The sequence below is a fragment of the Eptesicus fuscus genome, chromosome 20 (genome assembly GCF_027574615.1).
Source record: "Eptesicus fuscus isolate TK198812 chromosome 20, DD_ASM_mEF_20220401, whole genome shotgun sequence".
Classification (NCBI taxonomy): domain Eukaryota; kingdom Metazoa; phylum Chordata; class Mammalia; order Chiroptera; family Vespertilionidae; genus Eptesicus; species Eptesicus fuscus.
In genome coordinates, this window is record NC_072492.1 from 28,497,838 (window position 1) to 28,518,802 (window position 20,965).

The following is a 20,965-nucleotide window of genomic DNA, read 5'->3' on the forward strand; positions in this document are numbered from 1 at the left end:
ATTCTCTGATTCTGACCACATCCCTCACGTTTATGGCCGAGAGCCAGGTGAATACAGATGACAAAACTGAAAAACCAAAACACATGACCACATTCATTACTTTTCTTTTTACAATAATTTTAGACTTATAGAAAAGCTGCAAACATACAGTAGAGACTCATGTTTAATTTCACCCAACTTCCTGTAATGTTAATAATTTACCTAAACATAGTGTAATTGTCAAAATCAGGAAATTAACACTGGTATAATACTATCAACTAAATTATACACCTTATTTAAATTTCACCAGTGTTTACTCCAATGTCCTTTCTCTTTTCCAGGGTCCAAGCTAGGACCCCACATTGCACCTGATTCTCAAGGTTGTGTTAAACTCAGCACATTAAAAAACTGAATCTACTCCCTCCCTCAAAGACAAAAAATCGATTTCTTCTGGCAGCTTCCCTCTGAAAACTCTTGAGAGTCAATTCTAACCTTCTCACTTTCCTTTAACTCCTTTCATCTTTTTAAAATGCAACTGAAATGTGATAACATCCTTCTGCCTAAAGTCCTAAATGATGCACTATAGTCTACAGAGTCAAGTCCAAGTTTCTTCAACTGGCTATGATCTAGCACTCACTACTCATACAGCTTCATTTCCTATTCCACATTCACTTTAAGTCTCTCCCAAAACAAATTAATTGCAGTTCCCCAAATGGCCATGTATACTCTCAAGACACATTTTTTCAAACGTTATTCTTTTTGGCCTTTCACTGGCTAACTGTTCCTAGACTGCTCAGTGTGAAGTGTGGATGCTGCACCTTACACAAAGTCTCCCTGAGCAGTCTGAGTTCCCCCAGACCAGTGGTCAGCAAACTCATTAGTCAACAGAGCCAAATATCAACAGTACAATATTGAAATTTCTTTTGAGAGCCAAATTTTTTAAACTTAAACTTCTTCTAACGCCACTTCTTCAAAATAGACTCGCCCAGGCCGTGGTATTTTGTGGAAGAGCCACGCTCAAGGGGCCAAAGAGCCACATGTGGCTTGCGAGCCGCAGTTTGCCGACCACAGCCCCAGAGTGAGTCAGGTAATCCTGTACCAGGATGATCTCTACCACAGCACTTTCCACACAGCATCACTTACTGGCTAATTGTCTGCCATGTCTCCAGACTACATGCCCCTTGAGGGTAGAATGGGTCTTCCCCAGCTCCTAACTTGGCTCCTAGAACTTAAAAAGAAACCCTTCTTATCTTTTAAAAAAACCCTTTTTATCTTTTTATGTTTAGTCCTGTTTAAGAATGTCTATCTCCTGCTTGCCTGTTGTTAGAATAAGATGTCAAATGCCTCTGGATTTATGGAGATTTATAATTTCAATCACTATCAAAATGCTACAAACACAGAAATATATTAGTAACACGTACCTCTGATGAACAGTTTAATGAGGTTTAATAAATATAAGAAAAGCAGTTGCTATTAAAACAAAATCCTTTTTCTAAAATTTTAACCTAATAAATAACAACTCTGATAAATTCATTTTTTAAAATATATTTCTTTTTTTTAAATTGATTTCAGAGAAGAAGGGAGAGGTAGAGAGAGATAGAAACATCAATGATGAGAGAGAATCATTGATTGGCTGCCTCCTGCACGCCCCCCACGTGGGACTGAGCCCGCAACCCGGGCATGTGCCCTTGGCTGGAATCAAACCCAGGACCCTTCAGTCCGCAGGCCAAACCAGTTAGGGTGATAAATTCATTTTGATTTGGAAAACAGCAGACCCGTAGTTCTCCTGAGGTGTTTGCCATGCTCACTTCTCCAACACTCATCCATGTTTCTTAATCTGTGTTATGTTTAGACTCACTGCCATTTCTCATTACCTGATGAGCATGTTCATTTTATTGTCATAATCATCCAAAAACATTTTCTGGCTGACTAATGTCTATAAGGCACAGTAGCAGATAATAAGGATGGAATTGTCTTAAAGAATAAAGCAGCATAATTCTTGCTCTCAAGAGGCACACAACTATAGCTACTTGTCCCAATAGTTTTAAAATTTGTAACAGTAAAATATGTAGAAAAGGCATTATTTTCCTCTCTCAATTCTTTTGAAGTGCATATATTTGCAACAGGAATGCCAATAGATACACACAAGAGAAACAAAAGAAACTAACCCTTTCGAATGCTTACTACGTACCAGGCATTTATACATTATTTTAATCCTCAAACCAAATCTTGTTGTTTTTTGCTTTAGTTTAAATAGGTTTCCTTTATTTGCAACCTAAAAAATTTTAACTAATTTGGACATGGCCTTTGTATTTAAGCTCATGGTGCAATGGGGAAAACAGATCCGCCCACAAACTAGGCATTTAATACACTGTATAAGATATTATGAGACAACAGAGAGGAGAATAAGGGAATAACTGATGGAGTTGGGAAAGGCTTACAACCAAAGTAATGTCAAACCAAATCTTTAAAGTAGGGATTATTATCTCCACTTAATAAGTGAGAAAGTGAGGCCCAGAGAATAAAGAACAAGCAAAATTATATAGCCAGACAGAGCCAGAATTTGAACCCAAGTCTTCTAATTTGAAATCTTGGGCTCCTCCCTCTAGAAAACATATATTGCCTCATACAGCTATAATTTTTAAAGCACAATACTGGAGAAAAATCTGATCTCAAAATTAAAGAATAAGCTTGGCCAATTATAAAGTACTATTAGTAACTTTCTTTTTCAAGTCTGTACAGAGGTGGCGTGTATAGAAGAGACATGTACAAAAGAGGCATGCATGTGAACCAGCAAGCAAATGAACACTAGAGCAGGAGACAGGCCCAGTCTTGGAGTAATAATAGCAATAATAATGATGGTAATAATGGCAACAAATATTTATACTATGTACCTGGCACTGTTCTAAGAGTAGCACATATACTTACTCTCTTAATCCTTACAGCAATCCTACAATCCAGTACTACTATCACCCCCATTTTACAGGTGAAGGCACTAGCACAGAGAGTTTAACGGTTTTGCCCAAAGTAACTACTAGTCAATGTCAAAGCTGGGATTTAAATTCAGCTCTCGAGTACATGCTCTTAACCACTACTCTAAAAACGAACCTGGGGAACTATGAAGATTTGGAAATTTCAACACGTGAAAAAAGGTAATTTCTGCAAAGTTATCGAAAAATAAGCATTTCCTGAGAAGTTCTGTTAAACACTCAAACAGGTTCATTAAAGTAGTTGTGAAATCTGCTTCTCTGAAGGTATTTAAAAATGAGATAGATCCACATTTGTCCAAAGGGAATTTAATGACAGGCAGGCTCTAATAAGGATGTGGGATTAGCCACCTGCCTAAAACTGTCCTAACACAATGAGTTTAAGAATTTTTTTCAACGTGCACCTGAATTACAAGTAGTTTCTTTGTCACGGAAGCTTTGTGTGAATGATATAATGTAATACATATAGTTACAAGGAATCTAAATCCAAAAGCATAGATTTAAAACACTCCTATTCTCATTCCTTTTTTTCTCTGCATATTTGTAAGACACCTTAAAGAAATCACAGGGTTGAGAGTTTTCCTATAGTCAGAAATTTCTTGGCTTTCTCATAAAAATTATATTTATCTCATTTAAGCACATTGTTAACATTCTCTGGAATCTTTAATTATAACTTTTTAGCATAGTGTGTACCTGTATAGCATCATGAAATGAACCAATATAATCCTATTCTAAATAAGACTCCAAAAACCAAAAATTTTATGGCATTCTACAGAAATCACTTTTTAAAACTAAGACATTTCAACTATCTTGCCTTGTTTACTTATTTCTCCTTCAGAGAAATGCAGATATTACATAACCTACCCATTTACAAGAGTAGAACAAAAAAACCATAAGACCATTATTTCCATTTTAGAGTAAGGAAACTGGGTCAGAAAAAAGTCTCAAATATTTCAGTTATTTTTCTGATCCTTAAAAACAGAATCACCAGAAGAAATAGTAAAATGGCATAAATAGGCAAAAATGCAAGAGAAGAGAGATATTAACATAATATGTTCAAATTTTTTCTGAAAAGTAACTCACCGAAGTTTCCGTCCTTTGCTGGCTTTCCTATCTACTTTCTTGTGGATTTTGCTTCGTAACTTCTGGATTGCAAGCCACTGCCTGGGAAATTCACAAGCAATGTTATGCATCATCACTAACAGAAATAGTTATACATATTGACAAATTGGAATTTTTCCCACTAACAACCCTGCAGAAAGAAATCATCAACCTACATGAAGTTCCTCAAGATAGTCTGGGGCCAAAGTGACTAATCAATTGAAGAGGATTTGTGCAATGGTAAAAAAACAAATGGCAGCTGGGAAATTCTACAGCAAATTTGGTTAACAATGCTCCTTAGTATTTGGAACTGCTGTGACAAGCACTAAATAAATCTACCAGTCTGTAGAAAAACCTATCAAATTGAGTACAGCTGCTTGGGTTTGCTTTTAATGTTTTAGCTGTGCAGCAAGTTCTATTACTAATATTGCAAATCTTGGTGTGGTTTAAACACATGAATTCTTTAAATCTAATTTTGCCTTTGTTAATACCCAACTGCTTTTTCTTGTGCTTTCCAATTTTTGCTAATTTCTAAAATAATTATCCACTACTGATACCAGTTTTACAGTAACTTTACTATTTTTTATTTAATTTGTGATATTTCAGAATGTGTTGCTAAAAGGTAAGGGCTCACCTTCCCTCTCCCCAGTATAAGCTCAATACCACTGTCACACCTAAAAAAAGTTAACAATAATTCCTTACTATCAAATATTCAGTCAGTCTTCAAATTTTCCAGATTGTCTCAATTTTACAGTTTGTTTGAGTCAGGATCCAAACAAGATTTACATTTGCTACAATCATTTTTGATGAAAAGGAATTAATTTTTCAAATAAAAGATACTGGGCTAAAAAAATCTTCATAAATTGCTCATATGAACAAATGGGGAAAAACCAAGAAGGAGAAACAGTAGCAGCTCGTCATCTTACCTGATTTATACAATGAAAATTCAACATCGGGGAAAAAAAAAAAAAAACTAGGGAAATCCAATTACTGTAATCTTAATATAATCTTAATTACCATAATCTATTTTATTGTAAAGTGAGATAAATGTACAATATAATCACCACTTAAATACAATTTACGCTATCACATTAAATTTATAGTGAACAGCTCTCTATAACATTCCAGGGAGACACAAAATACCAACAACATCCTATCCTAAAATTCAAATAATGTTTTACTCAAAATTATTTCATCAACACAAATTTTTCTTTGCATTCTCCAAATGTTTCTCTGCACAGAATCTACTCTGGCACTTGCAGCTTTTGTTTCCTTTCAGGCTTTTGCAAATTATGGCTCATGGCTATTTAAATGTACACTATTCATTAGGTAGCACTCTAAATGCCCTTTTTATTTTCCAACCACAGGATGAAGCATACACACAAGAGCCTTCCTTCACTACTTTGCATTCTCCCCTGACATCTGGGTAATGCTGCCACGTTCCATTTCTAATTGTGCTGAAGCTTTTACTGAGGGGTGGAGGTCTAAATTAGGGCAGACTCTAACAAAGCAGATTCAACTACCAGCAAGGAACCTGTTGTACACAGTGCCACATCTGACAGCTGAGAGCACACATTTGGGGTTTCTTTTTATCCACTGGTCAGAGATTGATATAGATACAGTCACAATCCAAATCAGAGAGCATAGAGCATAAGATTGATTTTGAAAAACAAACCCTAGAACAAATACATATTTATAATCTCTTATTCAAACTGCACATAAGGGAATGTAGGGTAAACAATTAGGGTTTCCATCACTTTGTCTTTCTAGCTCTTATAATTTTACTCAACTTTTATAATCATAGGGCCAATCATTACCTTGGAGGCAGAATTAAAGGAAATCAAAGGGAGAAACTATTATGTAGGCTGCTTGCATAAATAGAAAGCTGTATCTAAATTACCTTCCCATGGCCACCTGATCATTGGGATCCAATGAGCTGGTCTTCCGTTCTATGAGTTCTCGAAGGAGCTAGGGGGGAAAATAAAGCAACTGGTTTATTTATTATCTCCCAGCACCAACTAACTTTAAAAGGGCACCGTAGGAGTTTTGAATGGCATAGCAACATCTCTAAAACTACAATCAATAAGGGACAACCCAATGGCAAGAGCATGACTGAATTCCCATTAACCCTTTCATATTTATATATCCTTCAAAAGGTGGCTAGAGCAATAGCTGAGAACAGAGAAGTCCATTTGGAAGACTTATTGTACTGCAGTTCATTTCAAATGGATCAATGAATCTGCAACATCCCCTTCATTGTTTTTATGATTAGTTTTGTCCACCTCATCGATATCAATGGAGAATCTTTAAAAGGTCAGGTGGGAAGGGCTATGTGGCAAAAAGGAAGATGCATCAGCTTCTCACCAATAGGATCGTAGTACATAGTTAACTTCTGACCTATAATCTCCAGCAGTCAGGAAGGTCTTCCTCAGGCAAAAGCCTTTATTATATATAATTAAAGGTGTGGACTTCATTCTCTTGCTTTCCATAGCTAGTACTCTACCCTGCTAACTATTAAGTGATTTAACCATATATGACACCAACACATTCACAGCCACAATAATTTTAAGAGGGAACCTAAAGAAAGACATATGTGCGCATTACAAATACAACACAGAAAACCGGTCTCTCATCCTATACAATTAACTTCATAGGAACTCTATCCTACTCTTCTACTCTCCTCTTAATCCTGGGTAGTCCACTGCATGCAATCAGTCTACATCTGTATCTTTTACACAGACCTGACCATTTGCACTGGGTCTTAAAGTCCTAGGTAAAGAGAAGCAATGGATTTAAAAGGTAAACATTGAAGGAGGAGAATTTTAAATTACAATAATAAAACTGCATATCATCTCTCCTATACAAATGCTATAAGTATGCAGGGGAATTGGAACAGAGATTAAAATTCCAAAAATCTTCTATGAGAAATCTAAGGGGAGACACCAAAATAAACTAGTTCCTGCTAATCATCTGTCAATAATACTGGTTTGATTATAAAACTTGTTTCTTCACAATAATAAGTAATTGCTTCATAGAGGCATGGCAGTAATATAGATATTTCACCAAGTTAAATAACTGAAGTCTGTGGGAGAATAGAGGAGGAGGAATAAATTCCTATGAAAGTAGTTCATGCTCTCAATTTCATTTGTGTAAGGCACTGGAAGAAATAAAACAAATTTATAAAAATATTAATTTCCAAAAGGGAAAAGGATATCTCAATTGCAATTAAAGAACTGCCTGTAATGTTTTTTCATTTGCTTATTTTAGACACTAATACTATAGCAATTACGTTTAAAATGCGGGGACCAGAGGCCACTGGTTTATTATCACTAGAAAACAGCAAGCTATTTCTCTACCCTGTTTATCTGATTGATTCCCAACACCTTTCTGGCAGCCAATCTATCAGTTTATCTCTCCTACTTCATCACAGTCACTTCTGGCAGCTAAATACAAGATCCAAATCCAGTGTTACACAGACATACGACATAGTAAACCTCTGTAACACTGCTACTCTGTAAACAGCTGCCCTTAAGGCTAAGCAAAAATGGGCTTCTGGTCCCTAGTCAATATGTTGTCAAAAGCAAGGTTGGGAGGGAGAAGAGGGAGAGGTTAGTAATAAAAAAAATAAAAAAAAATTTTTTTAGATAAAGAAGAAGAAGAAAAAGAAGAGAAAGAAAAAAATAAAATATAATGGAATGACTGCATCTCACTGCCCTTACCTTGTTCCAGCCACATAAGAAATTACAACCGTTCCTGGTTTTCCTAATCAGCTCTGATCCCTTGAGACTGGGGCTGTCATGGCCACTGGGAGCAAGTGCTCATGGAAGGCTGCCCCAGCACAAAAGGGGTGATCCTCTGGAAGAAAGCCCCATATGTCCTTCCCAGAGGCTGAAAACAGGAGCCGCACAACTGCAGTGGATCCATTACACTTGCAGTGGCCTCTGCAATCCAAACACCAGGTTGGTGCAGTGTTTACTTTCCAGCACTCTGGGTACTTTACATATGCTGGTTTGCATTTTCACTACCCAAGTGCCTTGCATGGCTATTCTTAGTCATTCGTGATTAGGAAAATGGTTTTCTTGGTCTATCTGGCTGTCTTGTTTATTCAATCCAATATTTCAAAAGATCCTGTTGTGTGTACAGTAGTAATAAAAAAGTAGCAAGAAAATACAAGTAAACTATTCCCATGGCTATTACTATTTCCCACAGCTATTACTATCACTGGGTTTAAATTTAATTAGGAAAACTGCTTTCAGAAAAGTTGCAGAAAAAAAATGAAGCTTTAGGGATATTGCTGAAGAATTCAATTTTGCTTCTCAGTTCAATTTTTATAAGCTGAACTTTATGAACAAACTTTTCCATTAAAATTCAGGTTTTGGTTACAGTTATTGGAGCTTTTAATTTTGGCAATGATGACACAATATTTGGAATTTTCTATGTGACTCGGGAAATGGAGCGATGTGTGAAATATTTTTGTTCTAGCCTGTTATAATTCCTCCAGAGAGTCAACTCAGAAAAGCTGGATTGTTTCTCGAGTTCTAGGGGAAAATCATAGTTAGGTTTCCAGGTCAGCCCATAGAAGCCTATTTAACCCATAACAACATACATGAGGAATAGCATTGCTAGTATTATGCAGCATCTAATCAGCATTTATAATACTTTCCCTAGAAAAATGTATGCCAGAATCAGTTAAAAATGGCAGATTGAACACATTAGTTTATTTCTTCTCCCTTCTCAAGCCTCTAAAAGACAGTAGAGGAATAAAATAAATGTATTAACCCACAAGAAAGAAGAGAAAGGGAGAGCTAATGAGAGCAGATTTTCATAAATTTTTCAAAGACAGTCAGGAGATGGAGGAGTAAAAGGAAGTTATCACTCAAGTACCCAGAGGGAATAAGGTGGGGGTGGAGCTAATTAGGCTGACTGAAGCCTAGGGAGGACGAGCTCTTGGAGTGGCAGTTACCATGAAAGGTGGAGAAGGGGAGGGGGGCAGAACCACTGAGCCCTCCCCATTTACCCCCCCCCCCCCACTTCCTCTCACTGGAGGCGGGGGGGGGGGGGGGGGGGGAGGGGGGGGGAGGCGGGGAGGCGCGGTAAGGAAGTTTTATCCTCTGGAAAAAGTGAGCCACTGAAGCTCCAGACAGAGAAAGAGAAGGCACTGAAGGCTGGGATGAGGCATAAGGGAAAGGCACTGTGCTCCTCTCTGGGCCCTTCAGCTTCCTGCCCATACCCTAGGCACAGAATGTTAGCACCCACATATTAAACCATCCAGGCAGCAGAGCAGAGGAGTCTTTTCTGGAGAGACTGCAGGGCTGATCCATGTTCTCCCTCCCCAGAAAATAATGTCCAAGTTCTGACATTTGAGAATATTCCAACCAAAAGAGGTGAGTTCACAGCATAATTATAAAGGAGCCAAAAAGCTGTGATCAGTTTTCAGAGGTATTTTTGAATGCCTTCCTCTTAAATATGAAGAGACAGTTAAGGATCATCAGCATCTGAAGAAAGCCTCAGACATAGACCAAAACAAACAGGAAAAAAAAAAAGGGACTCAAGAAAGCAATTGGGGGAGGGGGGTGGGAAGAAAGGAGGGAGGGGAAAAAATATACTTCCATAAGAACAGGATGCTTAGAAAAAAAGTAAAACAAGAAATTAAATACAAACAGAAAAAATTCAATTTCAACAGAATGACTGGAAGATAAATATACAAAAATCTTTCAGATACAAAACCAAGAGGTGAAAAGATAATATCCCCTTGCTTATTTGGGAGGAAAAAAAAATCTGGAAGACAATCCAGAATGTCAAATATCTGACTAACAAAGGCTGGGAGAACATTTATTTAAGAAATAATGAAAATTTCCCAAAATTGAAGGACAAGAATGAACCTACAAAGATCTAGTACAATGAGTGAAAAAAGATTTTCCCAAGACACATCATCGTGAAATGTGGAACACAAGAAGCGAAGAGAAGATCCTAAATGACTAGAGAAAAACAGGTCACATATTAAAGAGGGTGACCACATGTCCCAGTTTACCCCAGAGAGTCCAGGTTTATGCTGCTATCTTGGTATTCTTTCAAGGCAAGCACCTCAAGTGTCCCAGTTTTGACAATAAATTATATAGTCATTTAAGGAATGAAAATCTAAATGTGATTAGACATCTCAATAGCAACAGCAGATACCAGAGGACAGCTGAGCAATGCCTTCAAAATTCTAAGGAAAATGACTTTCAACCTCAAATTCCATACACAGCCAAAGTGTTAACCAAGTATGAGAGTTACATAAGACATTTTCACACATGCAGGGCCTCAACAATTTACTCTCCACATACTCCTTTCACAGGAAGTTGTGCTTCAGTAAAAAGAGAGCATACAGCAAGAAAGAAAAAGAATAAGATGTTCAGAAACAGGTCTAACTCAGGAAAAAAGCTAAGGCAAGACCACGGATGACAGTGGCCCAGGGAGCAGCCGTTCCAGAAGGAACAGAGTCCAGGGAACTCTGGAGGAAGGTCTCTGGGGAAAAGACAGGAGGAGGGGGGAAGTAATAGGTTATTTTATATACTTGAGGCATTTTGAGTAAGTGGGGGGGAAATACCAAGAGATAAACAGGAAACAAAGCAGATTGTTTTAAAACAGGTAGTATTAGGTCTAGAAAACAAATCAGTGAGGAAATGTAATCACAGTCTATTACTTGTGAACATTTTTTAGTCATAACAGTGTAACACTCACTTGTTTTCACAAAACTCTTGACAATGTACATGGAGAATGGAAAACCGAAGTGTGGAGGGAGAGCATATAGGAGAGCTAGGGCCTCACTACCAAAAATCAAGAAATGATTTGATAAATGACTAAAATTGACATATCAACAGTAGTATATATTATTTTTAAATATGCAAGTAATTAGGAAAATAAATAAAAGTATGGGAAGTTTTTACCCTCCAGGACTTCTTAGCACCCTACTATTATACCATTTCTTAGGCAATGGAGAAGCCAAGAAGAATATGTCAGTATTAATTCAGCAATGCCCAGAGAAAAGATATAGATGTTTCTGAAAAATCTTCCCAGTCTGCAAATTCACACTGAGAAATTTTACAATTCCTCCAAGGGGGAAAAAGAGCAGGAGGATTTAGAAAATACAGATTAAAACCCTTAGAATATTTTTCTGTTTTCTAAACATAGCAATATACTAGAAATAGTACTGATGAACATTTATTTTTATTTGTTGCAGATAATACAAATAATTGTTAACAGCTCTGAGATATAATTCACTTCCATTCATCCATTAAAAATGTATATAGTGTATTTTAGTAAGTTCAGAGTTATGCAATCATCACCACATTTCATTTTTTACATTTTCATCCCTACCCCATATTTATTAGCTGTCATCCCCAGGACACCCCAGCCATATATTCTCATAGCCTTAAGCAACCACTAATCTTTCTGTTTTTATGACATGCCCATTCTAGACATCTATCTATATATATAAAATCCTAATATACAAATAGGCCAAACGGCGGAACAACTGGTCACTATGACATGTGCTGACCACCGGGGGGGGGGGGGCGGGGGGGGGGGGCGCGCGCATGGAACATGGTGAGCATTGGCAGTAGGCGGCAGAGTGCAGAACATGGTGGGCGTTGGCCGCAGCGGGATGGTGGAGCAGGTGAGCAGGGGCGCCAGACCAAGGCCAGTCGCTGTGATCAGGGTGAGCCTGTAGTGGTTACTGGAAATTCTTTACTACCGCGCGATGTGGTCCCACCCGGTGCTTGCACCTGCTGCCGGCACTGGCCCCACTCGCACCCACTGCCGGTGCTGGCCCCGCTTGCACCCACTGCTGGCGCCGGAGCCGTCTCTCACACCTGCTGCCAGTGATGGCCCCGCTCGCACCCACAGCCAGCGTTGGAGCCGCCACTCACACCTGCTGCCAGCACCCGGCACCAGTCCTGATCGCTCTCGGCGCCGTCAGTGGGTGCGAGTGGTGGCTACTGGCCCTGATCGTCCCTGAGGGCTTCTCCACCTCCCCCTGCTCCTGAGGGGCGATTGGGACAGCAGTCGCCGCTCACACCCACTACTGGTGCCAGCCCCACTTGCACCCGCTACTGGCACAGGCCCCAATCGCTCCACGCCATCAGCGGGTGCGAGTGGGGCCAGCGCCATCAGCACGTGAGAGCAGCGGCAGCAGGAGCGGGGCTGCCAGCTAACAGGGGACCAGGAGCTGTGGTGGGCGGGGCCAGGCAGGGGCACAGAGGATGGGCGGAGACGTGCCCCTGTGCCCACCGCAACCTCGCAGCCCACAGTTCCTTTCAAGGTGCACAAATTTGTGCACTGGGCCCCTAGTTTCATATAAATGGGATCATACAATATATGTCCTTTTATGACTGACTTCTTTCACTTAACATGTTTCAAAGGTTCATCCATATTGTAGCATGTGTCAGTACTTCATTCCTTTTTATGGCTGAATAATATTCCATTGTATGGATACATCATATTTTGTTTAACCATTCATCCATTGAAGGACATTTTAGTTGTTTCCATTTTGTGACTATTATGAATAACTAGAGGCCCGGTGCATAAAATTCGTGCATGGGTAGGGTCCCTAGGCCTGGTTGGTGATCAAGGCCAATTGGGGCCTTCCGGCTGCAGGCTGGGGCCTCCCTTCCCTGGCTGCTGGCTGCCTGCTGGGGACTTCCTTTGCATACTAGGCTTTTATATAGAGAGATGCTGCTATAAAGAGTCATTACAAATTTTTGTGCAAATATATGCTTTCATTTCTCTATACCTACAATGAAATTGCTAGGTCATACAGTTACTCTATGTTTAAAATTTTGAGGAACTGCCTGTTTTCCAAAGTAGCTGCCTGACTTAGCGTTCCCAGCAATGTTTGAGAAGTCCAATTTTTCTATATCCTTGCCAGCACTTGTTATTATCTTACTTTTTGATGACAGCCATCCTAGTGAGTGTAAAGTATTATCTCATCTTTCTATGGTTTTGATTTGCATTTCCCTGATAGCTAATGAGGTTGAGTATCTTCCTGTGCTTATTGGCCATCTGTATATCTTCTTTGAAGAAATGTCTATTCAGATGCTTTGCCCATTCTTTAATTAATTTTAGGTTGAGTTATAAGAGTACTTTATATAGTCTAGATATCAGTCCCTTATCAACTCCCATTTTGTGGGTTGTCTTTCCACTTTCTTGATGGCATCATCTGCAGTAGAAAAGTTTTTAATTTTGATGTAGTCCCATTTTTTTCATGTCATCTGTGCTTCTGGTGTTCTATCTAAGACACCACTGCCTAACCATTTACTCCTAAGTTTTCTTCTAAGCATTTTATAGTTCTAGCTCTTATATATAGATCTATAATCCATTTTGAGTTAACTTCTGTGCATGGTGTGAGGTAGGGGTCCAATCTCATTCTTTTGCATGTGGATATCCAATTGCACCATTTGCTGAAAAACTATTCTTTGAATTGTTTTGGCACTCTTGTCTAAAACCCAAATAATTTTTATTATTATTTTAAAAATATATTTTATTGATTTTTTACAGAGAGGAAGGGAGAGGTATAGAGAGTCAGAAACATCGATGGGAGAGAAACATCAATCAGCTGCCTCCTGCACACCTCCTACTGGGGATGTGCCCGCAACCAAGGCACATGCCCTTGACCGGAATCGAACCTGGGACCTTTCAATCCGCAGGCCAACACTCTATCCACTGAGCAAAACCAGTTAGGGCCAAAACCCAAATAATTTTTAAAGCATTTGTTTTTATGGCCACATATTCCCTGGCTTTCTGAATTTGCGACCCATAATTATTGATTCATACCTCTCAGGCTTCCCTGGCTCATAGCCACAGATGCATGAGATGGAAAAAAGCTTGAGGCAACCCTCTATTTAATTTACTTAATCTTGCTGAGTCAGGATTTTTCAAACTCTCTCCCCAATACATAGAGAGCATATGAAAGAAGTGAAGTCAAAGCCTCTTATATGTGTTTCTGTCCCTCTGTCATTGAAAGATAACAAAAAGCAGACTCACAAGGCCTGGATTTACTCTTCCCTCAGCTTCCTCTCTAGTTCCCATAAGAATTCTTAGTGAAAATATACCTATTTCTGCTCTGCCTTCCACTTTATCACCATTTTTTTTCTGTTTTCAGCTCTCCAGTCTTTCAAATTATCCCCAAAAGGAGCCATATGCAATTTCTATATACTATATTTGAAGTGTACAAAAAACAAATCCACATATACTATAATTTCAAATAGCTGGGAAGGAATTACTGTACATGCCTATAGTATAAAATTGCCACAAAATGATCCACTCCTCGTGGGTAATTTTTTTGTTTCCTTTCTACATTGCCTATTCATTCCTCAACCAACTCTATACTGTCATAATATTTCTACCTCCATTATTATACTGAAACAACGTATGTCAAGAATTCCAGATATCCATATCTAATGGACATCTGTCTTTACTCATCTTACCAGACTTCTTGAAGCAGCAAGTTACACTAGACATTCTCACCTTCCTAAAACACTTTTCTTAGAATCTTTGAGGCACCTCCTTTGCTTTACTCCACATTCAAACATTAAATACTAACATTCCTCAAGAGTCAGTTCCAAGCCTTTTTTCTTCTCACTCCAATGCTTTCCCCGAGTTTCATTCTATTCTCAAGGCTTCAATAACCTAAGAGTTATCCCTGGAATTCCTTTTCCTTACGCTCAATATCTAATCTATCTCCAAGTCTTATATATATGATCCACTAATTCAGGAATCTGTCCATTTTTCTCTATCTCCAATGACTATACAGGCTATTATTTTCTTTTAATAAAATATTTTTATTGATTTCAGAGAGAAAGGGAGAGGGCGAGAGAGAGAAATATCAATAATGACAGAGAATCATTGATTGGCTGCCTCCTGCACACCCCACACCAGGGATTAAGCTCACAACCCAAAAACATAGTGTGTTTGTGTGGGGAGGGGTGCATATAAGAAAGGGGTGCACACTGGGGATCAAGCCCGCAACCTGGGTATGTGCCCTGATCGGGAATCGAACCGTTGTGGGTTTGATCTCCATTGGTTCATAGGTCGACACTCAACCACTGAGCCGCGCCGGCCGGGGAGGCTTTATTTTCTTCATTTATTCCATAAATACTTATTAAGCACATTAGGAAAATAATGAAGAATAAAACAGACATGATTTCACATGCATTAGTATAATTTCCTTAGTAAAATGTACTCTTTCCCCTCCTCCATTTTGCTCTCCTCATTATAGTGAGAGTAATATTTTAAAAATGTAAATATGCCAGAAGATGAAATTCTTATTATAGCCTAAGGCCCAACATAGTCTGGCCCTTTATCTACCTCTCCAGTCTAGCCTTCCACCTCCACACTCCAGTCCCACCAGTGTTTGCTCTATACCTGAAATGCTCCCAGGCTCACTCCCACCACAGAGTCCTTTTGTGTACACACACTGCCTGGAACATGCATCCCTAACCATTTACCTGCTTATGTCCTACTCCTTCTCTACTCATTCATTAAATTTCAGCTTAATCATCTCTTCCTCAAGGAAACCTTTCTTATATGCACCCCTCCCCACACAAACACACTATGTTTTTGGGTTGTGAGCTCAATCCCTGGTGTGAGGTGTGCAGGAGTTAGCCAATAGACGCTTCTCTCTCATCATTGATGTTTCTGTCTCTCTCTCCCTCTCCCTGCCTCTCTGAAATCAATAAAAAATGTAATAAAATATACACACAGCGGGGGGGAGGAATTATTTCTGGGGAAAAAAGATAAAATATTTGTTTACTTTACTACACACACACACACACACACACACACACACACACACTCCTTGTCACTGTTTTTAAACAAAAGGATTACATTATATAATACCCTGATTCTAATCCAGAGTACAACTATCCACCTAAACAACTGAGGGACCTACTTGTTTTTATCATTACCATTTTCAGCAATTCCTCCTCCCAAACAATATTCTCCTTCTAAAGGATCTTGCAAAGGACCTAGAGAACAGGGTGATTTGTTTTAAGTGGGTGAGAATTACCTTTTTTTATTTAACTATCTCAAGAGTAACTGAATTTAAAAAACAAAAACAGCCCTGGCCAGATGGCTCAGTTGGAGTGTAGTGTAGTCCGTACACCAAAAGGTTGTGGGTTTGATCTCCATTCAGGGCGCGTATGGGACGCAACTGATCCATGTTTCTCTCTCACATCAATGTTTTTTTCTCTCTCTCTTCCCCTTCTCCTTCCCCCTAAAACCAATAAAACCATATCCTTAGGTGAGGATTAAAAAACAAAAAACTGCCCAGCCTGCGTGGCTCAGTGGATAGAGCGTCAGCCTGTGGAATGAAGGGTCCCAAGTTTGATTCCAGTCAAGGGCACATGCCTGGGTTGCAGGCTCAATACCCAGTGTGGGGCGTGCAGGTGGCAGCCAATCAATGATTCTCTCTCTTCATTGATGTTTCTATCTCTCTCTCCCTTCCCCTTCCTTTCTGAAATCAATAAAAATGTATTTTAAAAAAACACAAAAGAAAAAAAAAACACTATTTAATGCAACTAAATGAAAAGATATTAAAACATTTCTCATTCTTTTACTGTTAAAATAATGTAGATCTATCCTTCCTCTTGAGCCTCATTTCCCAAAGAAAAAAGTTGGTTTGTTTTTGCTTTCTCTAACCACCACTCATACCCTTGCCCTTTCTATGGTATCTCTGAGTTGGTCCTTTTACTGCAAGAAAGGTGTCTTGACATTCTTGTAATATAAAGATCTGCATCAATTTCAATATAGTGTTTTCTATTTAAATATATTTCATCTATAAAATAGCTTTGTCAAATCACAGTCACAGGTTTCCATCTCCCATTTCCTAAGATCTAATGCTTCTAGATAGGAGTTTTCAATTGCATGTGTATGTGTGCTGCACAGTTCAATATAACTGTGAATATCTACCAACAAGTCAGAATAATGCTGTGGTTTTGGAGTCTGACATATCTGGGTTTTGAATTCCAGCTATGCCCCCTAGTACCTTTGTGATTTGGGACAAGTTGTTGCACTTCTGAGACTCAGTTTCCTCATCTATAAAGTACCAATAATTGTACCTTATAAAGTTTATTTGGGATTTTAAACAATGATAAAAGTAAAGCATTTAACAAAAATATAAGTATTTGATAAATAGAAATATTTTCAGCACCAGATAACAATACTTGTAATTCCAAAATCCCATTTAGGACAAAAAGACAACAAAAAACAAAATTCACCTTCATAGCTAAATCACTACAGCTGCTAACAATGAACAAGCACAATAATTCTATTTTTCCTTTCTACTGATTTTCAATAGTAGATTAAAAATAAGATGTGAAATAAAGGAAAAGCAGAATGGAAAAAAGAAAATACAAAAATAGTAAGTCAATACTTGAAAAATATGCTATTATTTGCAGGACTTTTCCAAACTAGACCATGATAAATAGGAGCAAAAGTGATCTTCTCCATTATCAACTTCTATTTGAACAACTAATGTCTATTCCCTTTCCATGACTTGCTACTACCTCCTTCATACTCTGATCACAAGTTCCTTCCACCCAGAGGCCCTCCCTCTCAATCTCATCCTAACTAAAATCCTATCTATCCTTCTTTGAAGACCTAGATCAAATACCATTTCCTCCTCCCTGCAACATTCTCTAATTCTGCCAAACTGTTATTAATTTCTCCCTCTTCTGAATTCTTCACTATCCCCTCACCAAGCCTTCTGGTTGTTTATGTTTATGTCATCTCTTTTGCTTGGCTGTAAACTTCTTGAGGGCAGGGTATAGTCTGACCCAAATTCTTACCCCCATAGTACTTTGCATACTACCTTGCACATAGTGATTACTCAACAATATTTCTAAAATGAAAGGGGTAGCAAGCAGTCTTTTAGATCTTGTGATCAATGATAAAAAGCATCCAACTCCTGCAATGGCAAATACAATAATTACAAGAAAAATTATATAGGGAAGAATGGAGGGAAATCGAGATGTGAGAATAAAATCCAAATTTATCTTTTTTTTTCTTTTTAAAAAAATATATTTTATTGATTTTTTACAGAGAGGAAGGGAGAGGGATAGAGAGTTAGAAACATCGATGAGAGAGAAAGATCGATCAGCTGCCTCATGCACACCCCCTACTGGGGATGTGCCCGCAACCAAGGTACATGCCCTTGACCGGAATCGAACCTGGGACCTTTCAGTCCACAGGCGGACGCTCTATCCACTGAGCCAAACCAGTTTCGGCAAACCCAAATGTATCTTAATACTGAAGTAACAAATAACCCACCTTTGGTTACTAAAATAAGAAAATGAATAGCTAGAGGCTACCATTGAAAAAGTCAGCCTAACTGCCTCACTGCCCTTGGTCTTTAAGGATTTGATTAGTTTTTCCAGTGTCTGATTCAGCCCCCGCCCCAACCCCCGAAGCTAGAGCTAAGGCGTGTGATTTGGAAAGGATGATAAATAAATTCATTCACTGAATAAAAAAGTAACACTGTTTTCTCAGCACAAGTTCTAAAATATTTCAAAGGCTATAATATTTCTCTAGGCTTGGCCATTTGGGTTAAAATTTATTAGTCAAAACAGAAAACTTTCTCATCAGACCCCATATATTCCATTAGGCATGACACAGAATATCTCTCAAAGTCTAATTATTAACTAGAAGTGTAGGTAAATCACTATCAGTATTAGGATCTGATGTTTAAAGATAGAATAAGAAAAAAAAAGAGTAAGAATTGGGCAATGCAAATGCTAAGAAATTTCTTTTTGCCAATTTGCTTCTTGTTTCTTTTTCCTACAACTAAAATGAATTTTACAAAGACTAAGTGACTGCATTAAGCCATTCTTTCCAATCCATACCAAAAGTAAGAATATACAGAAAGTGCTACTTTTTAGAATTTCCAGTAGCTCCCATCTAGTCTTCTGTCCCCTTGTCACCAGACAAATGTCCTGGTGTGTATCTTTTTTCTTCTTCTATCTAAAACAAAAGTGGGGAGAGGGGTTACATATTCTTTGGGACACCAGCTCAAACAAAGACTATTTCTGGGCATCCTTTGGCAATGTTTCTTTTAATGGCACCATACAATACATCATTTGTATTAAAAGAATAAAGAAGAAGTCATTCAGAACTAGAGACAATTTAAGTAAAAAGGATTCACAAGAAAGAAACCGAAAGGGTAGTACTAACTTATATTATGTAATTATGTCCCTGTAAGGACTAAAAGCCCAGCTGAAACAAACCTCAACCTGTCTTTCTAGCATTCAGACTCCAATAATTCGTCAGTCCCACCAGGATCAATAATGCATTGATCCTGCTACCTTGTCAGCATCCCTGCTCCTCTCCTCATGTGCTCATTTCCCTCCTTACTCAGGTGGATGCAAACTCAGTTCATCAGGATAATCACTCCTGATATACATCCTTAACTCCCTTGCATGTAGTCCCTTTGTCAGACAGATCTACAATCCTTTGGGGATCCATGTGTCTTAGAATTCAGAATTTTTAGGATACACAATAAATGCCCCAGCAGAGCCTGGGGCAGTGTCCCAAAGTTAAACACATTAATATTTCTATAGCAGAATACTTGACTAAGTGGGATACTCAGATCAGATATTGGCCACTCAGATCAGATATTGCCACCACAATGGTTTGCCAAACTAAAACAAACAAAAAACAGAGTTTTTAGAACTTTTTAAATTTCAGAATTGCACATAAGGATTATGTACCTGTACTTCCTTGGCAAAACCCCAACCATCTTAAATCTCAGAACCTGCATCCACACAACTGAACTGGCTAAAGAAAAAGCCAAGATCATGTGAACTGGTCTCACTTTAAATTCGTTAGCACTACCTTTTGTGGATAAGTGATACCTGACAATTTCTCTACAGTTCCTTAGCCACTCATTCTCCCACCCTCTCAGGTGACTTTGCCACACACTCTCTTCTCTCAAGTTTTGCCACTTCTCACTCTTAGCCTCTTAAATTCTTAAAATAAAGTAAAATAAAATAAAAGCACTCAGATTCAGATGAGAACTTTCATATGCTCCCATCCCTTATCTACTTGCAATTTTACCCATATACTCTGCCTTCCCTCCAATATCTATGGATGAACTGTCCGTCAGTCCACCCCCTCTCTACTTTTGTACTCACTAGCAATTCTCACCTCTTTCCTGAGACATCCATTTCTCCCTCTCTACTCCATTTCCATCAGCATATAAACAGCATACAAAATACATCTTCTATCTTAAAACAAAACAAAAAAACTCTCCCGATCCTCCACTTGACCTTCCGTCTGCTGCCCCATTTTCTCTATTCCCTTTATAGCAAATCTCATAAAGAGCTGCTGACACAGTCTCCAATTTCTGTTTCCATTCTTTTTTTTAAACCCATTCCATTACTCTACCAAAACAGTTTTTGTCAAGGTCACCAATAACTTCCATGTTACTAAAATGAATGGTCAATTCTCAGTACTTATCTTATATGATCTGTCCGCAAAATTGAACATAGTAGGTCACTCTCTTCTTTAAACAAAAACACAACTTTATTTAGATACCATTCACATACCATGCAATTCACCTATTTAAATCGCATGATTCACGGTTTTGTATATTCCGAGTTGTGTAACCATCACTACAATCAATTTTAGAATATTCTCATCACTCCCAAAAGAAACCCATTACCCATTAGCTGTTACCCTCCATATAACCTCCAACATCCCCAGCCCTAAGCAACCACTAATCAACTTCTTGTCTCTATAAATGTATCTATCCTGGACATTTCATATAAATGGAATCATATAACATGTGGTCTTTTTGTCAATAGCTTCTTTACTTAACATAATGTTTCCAAGGTTTATCCATATTGTAGCAAGTATGAGTACTT

General features: G+C 38.4%; 1 protein-coding gene across 1 annotated transcript in view; it reads right to left on the reverse strand.

Moving 5' to 3' along the window:
* Window positions 1–20,965, reverse strand: part of AATF (apoptosis antagonizing transcription factor) — an 87,026-nt gene that overhangs the window by 20,883 nt on the left and 45,178 nt on the right. The window contains exons 9-10 of the mRNA XM_008149510.3: window positions 5,968–6,035; window positions 4,050–4,130 (exon numbers count right to left, since the gene is read on the reverse strand). Coding sequence (XP_008147732.2) covers window positions 4,050–4,130; window positions 5,968–6,035 — 149 coding nt within the window. The remainder of the gene's footprint in view (window positions 1–4,049; window positions 4,131–5,967; window positions 6,036–20,965) is intronic.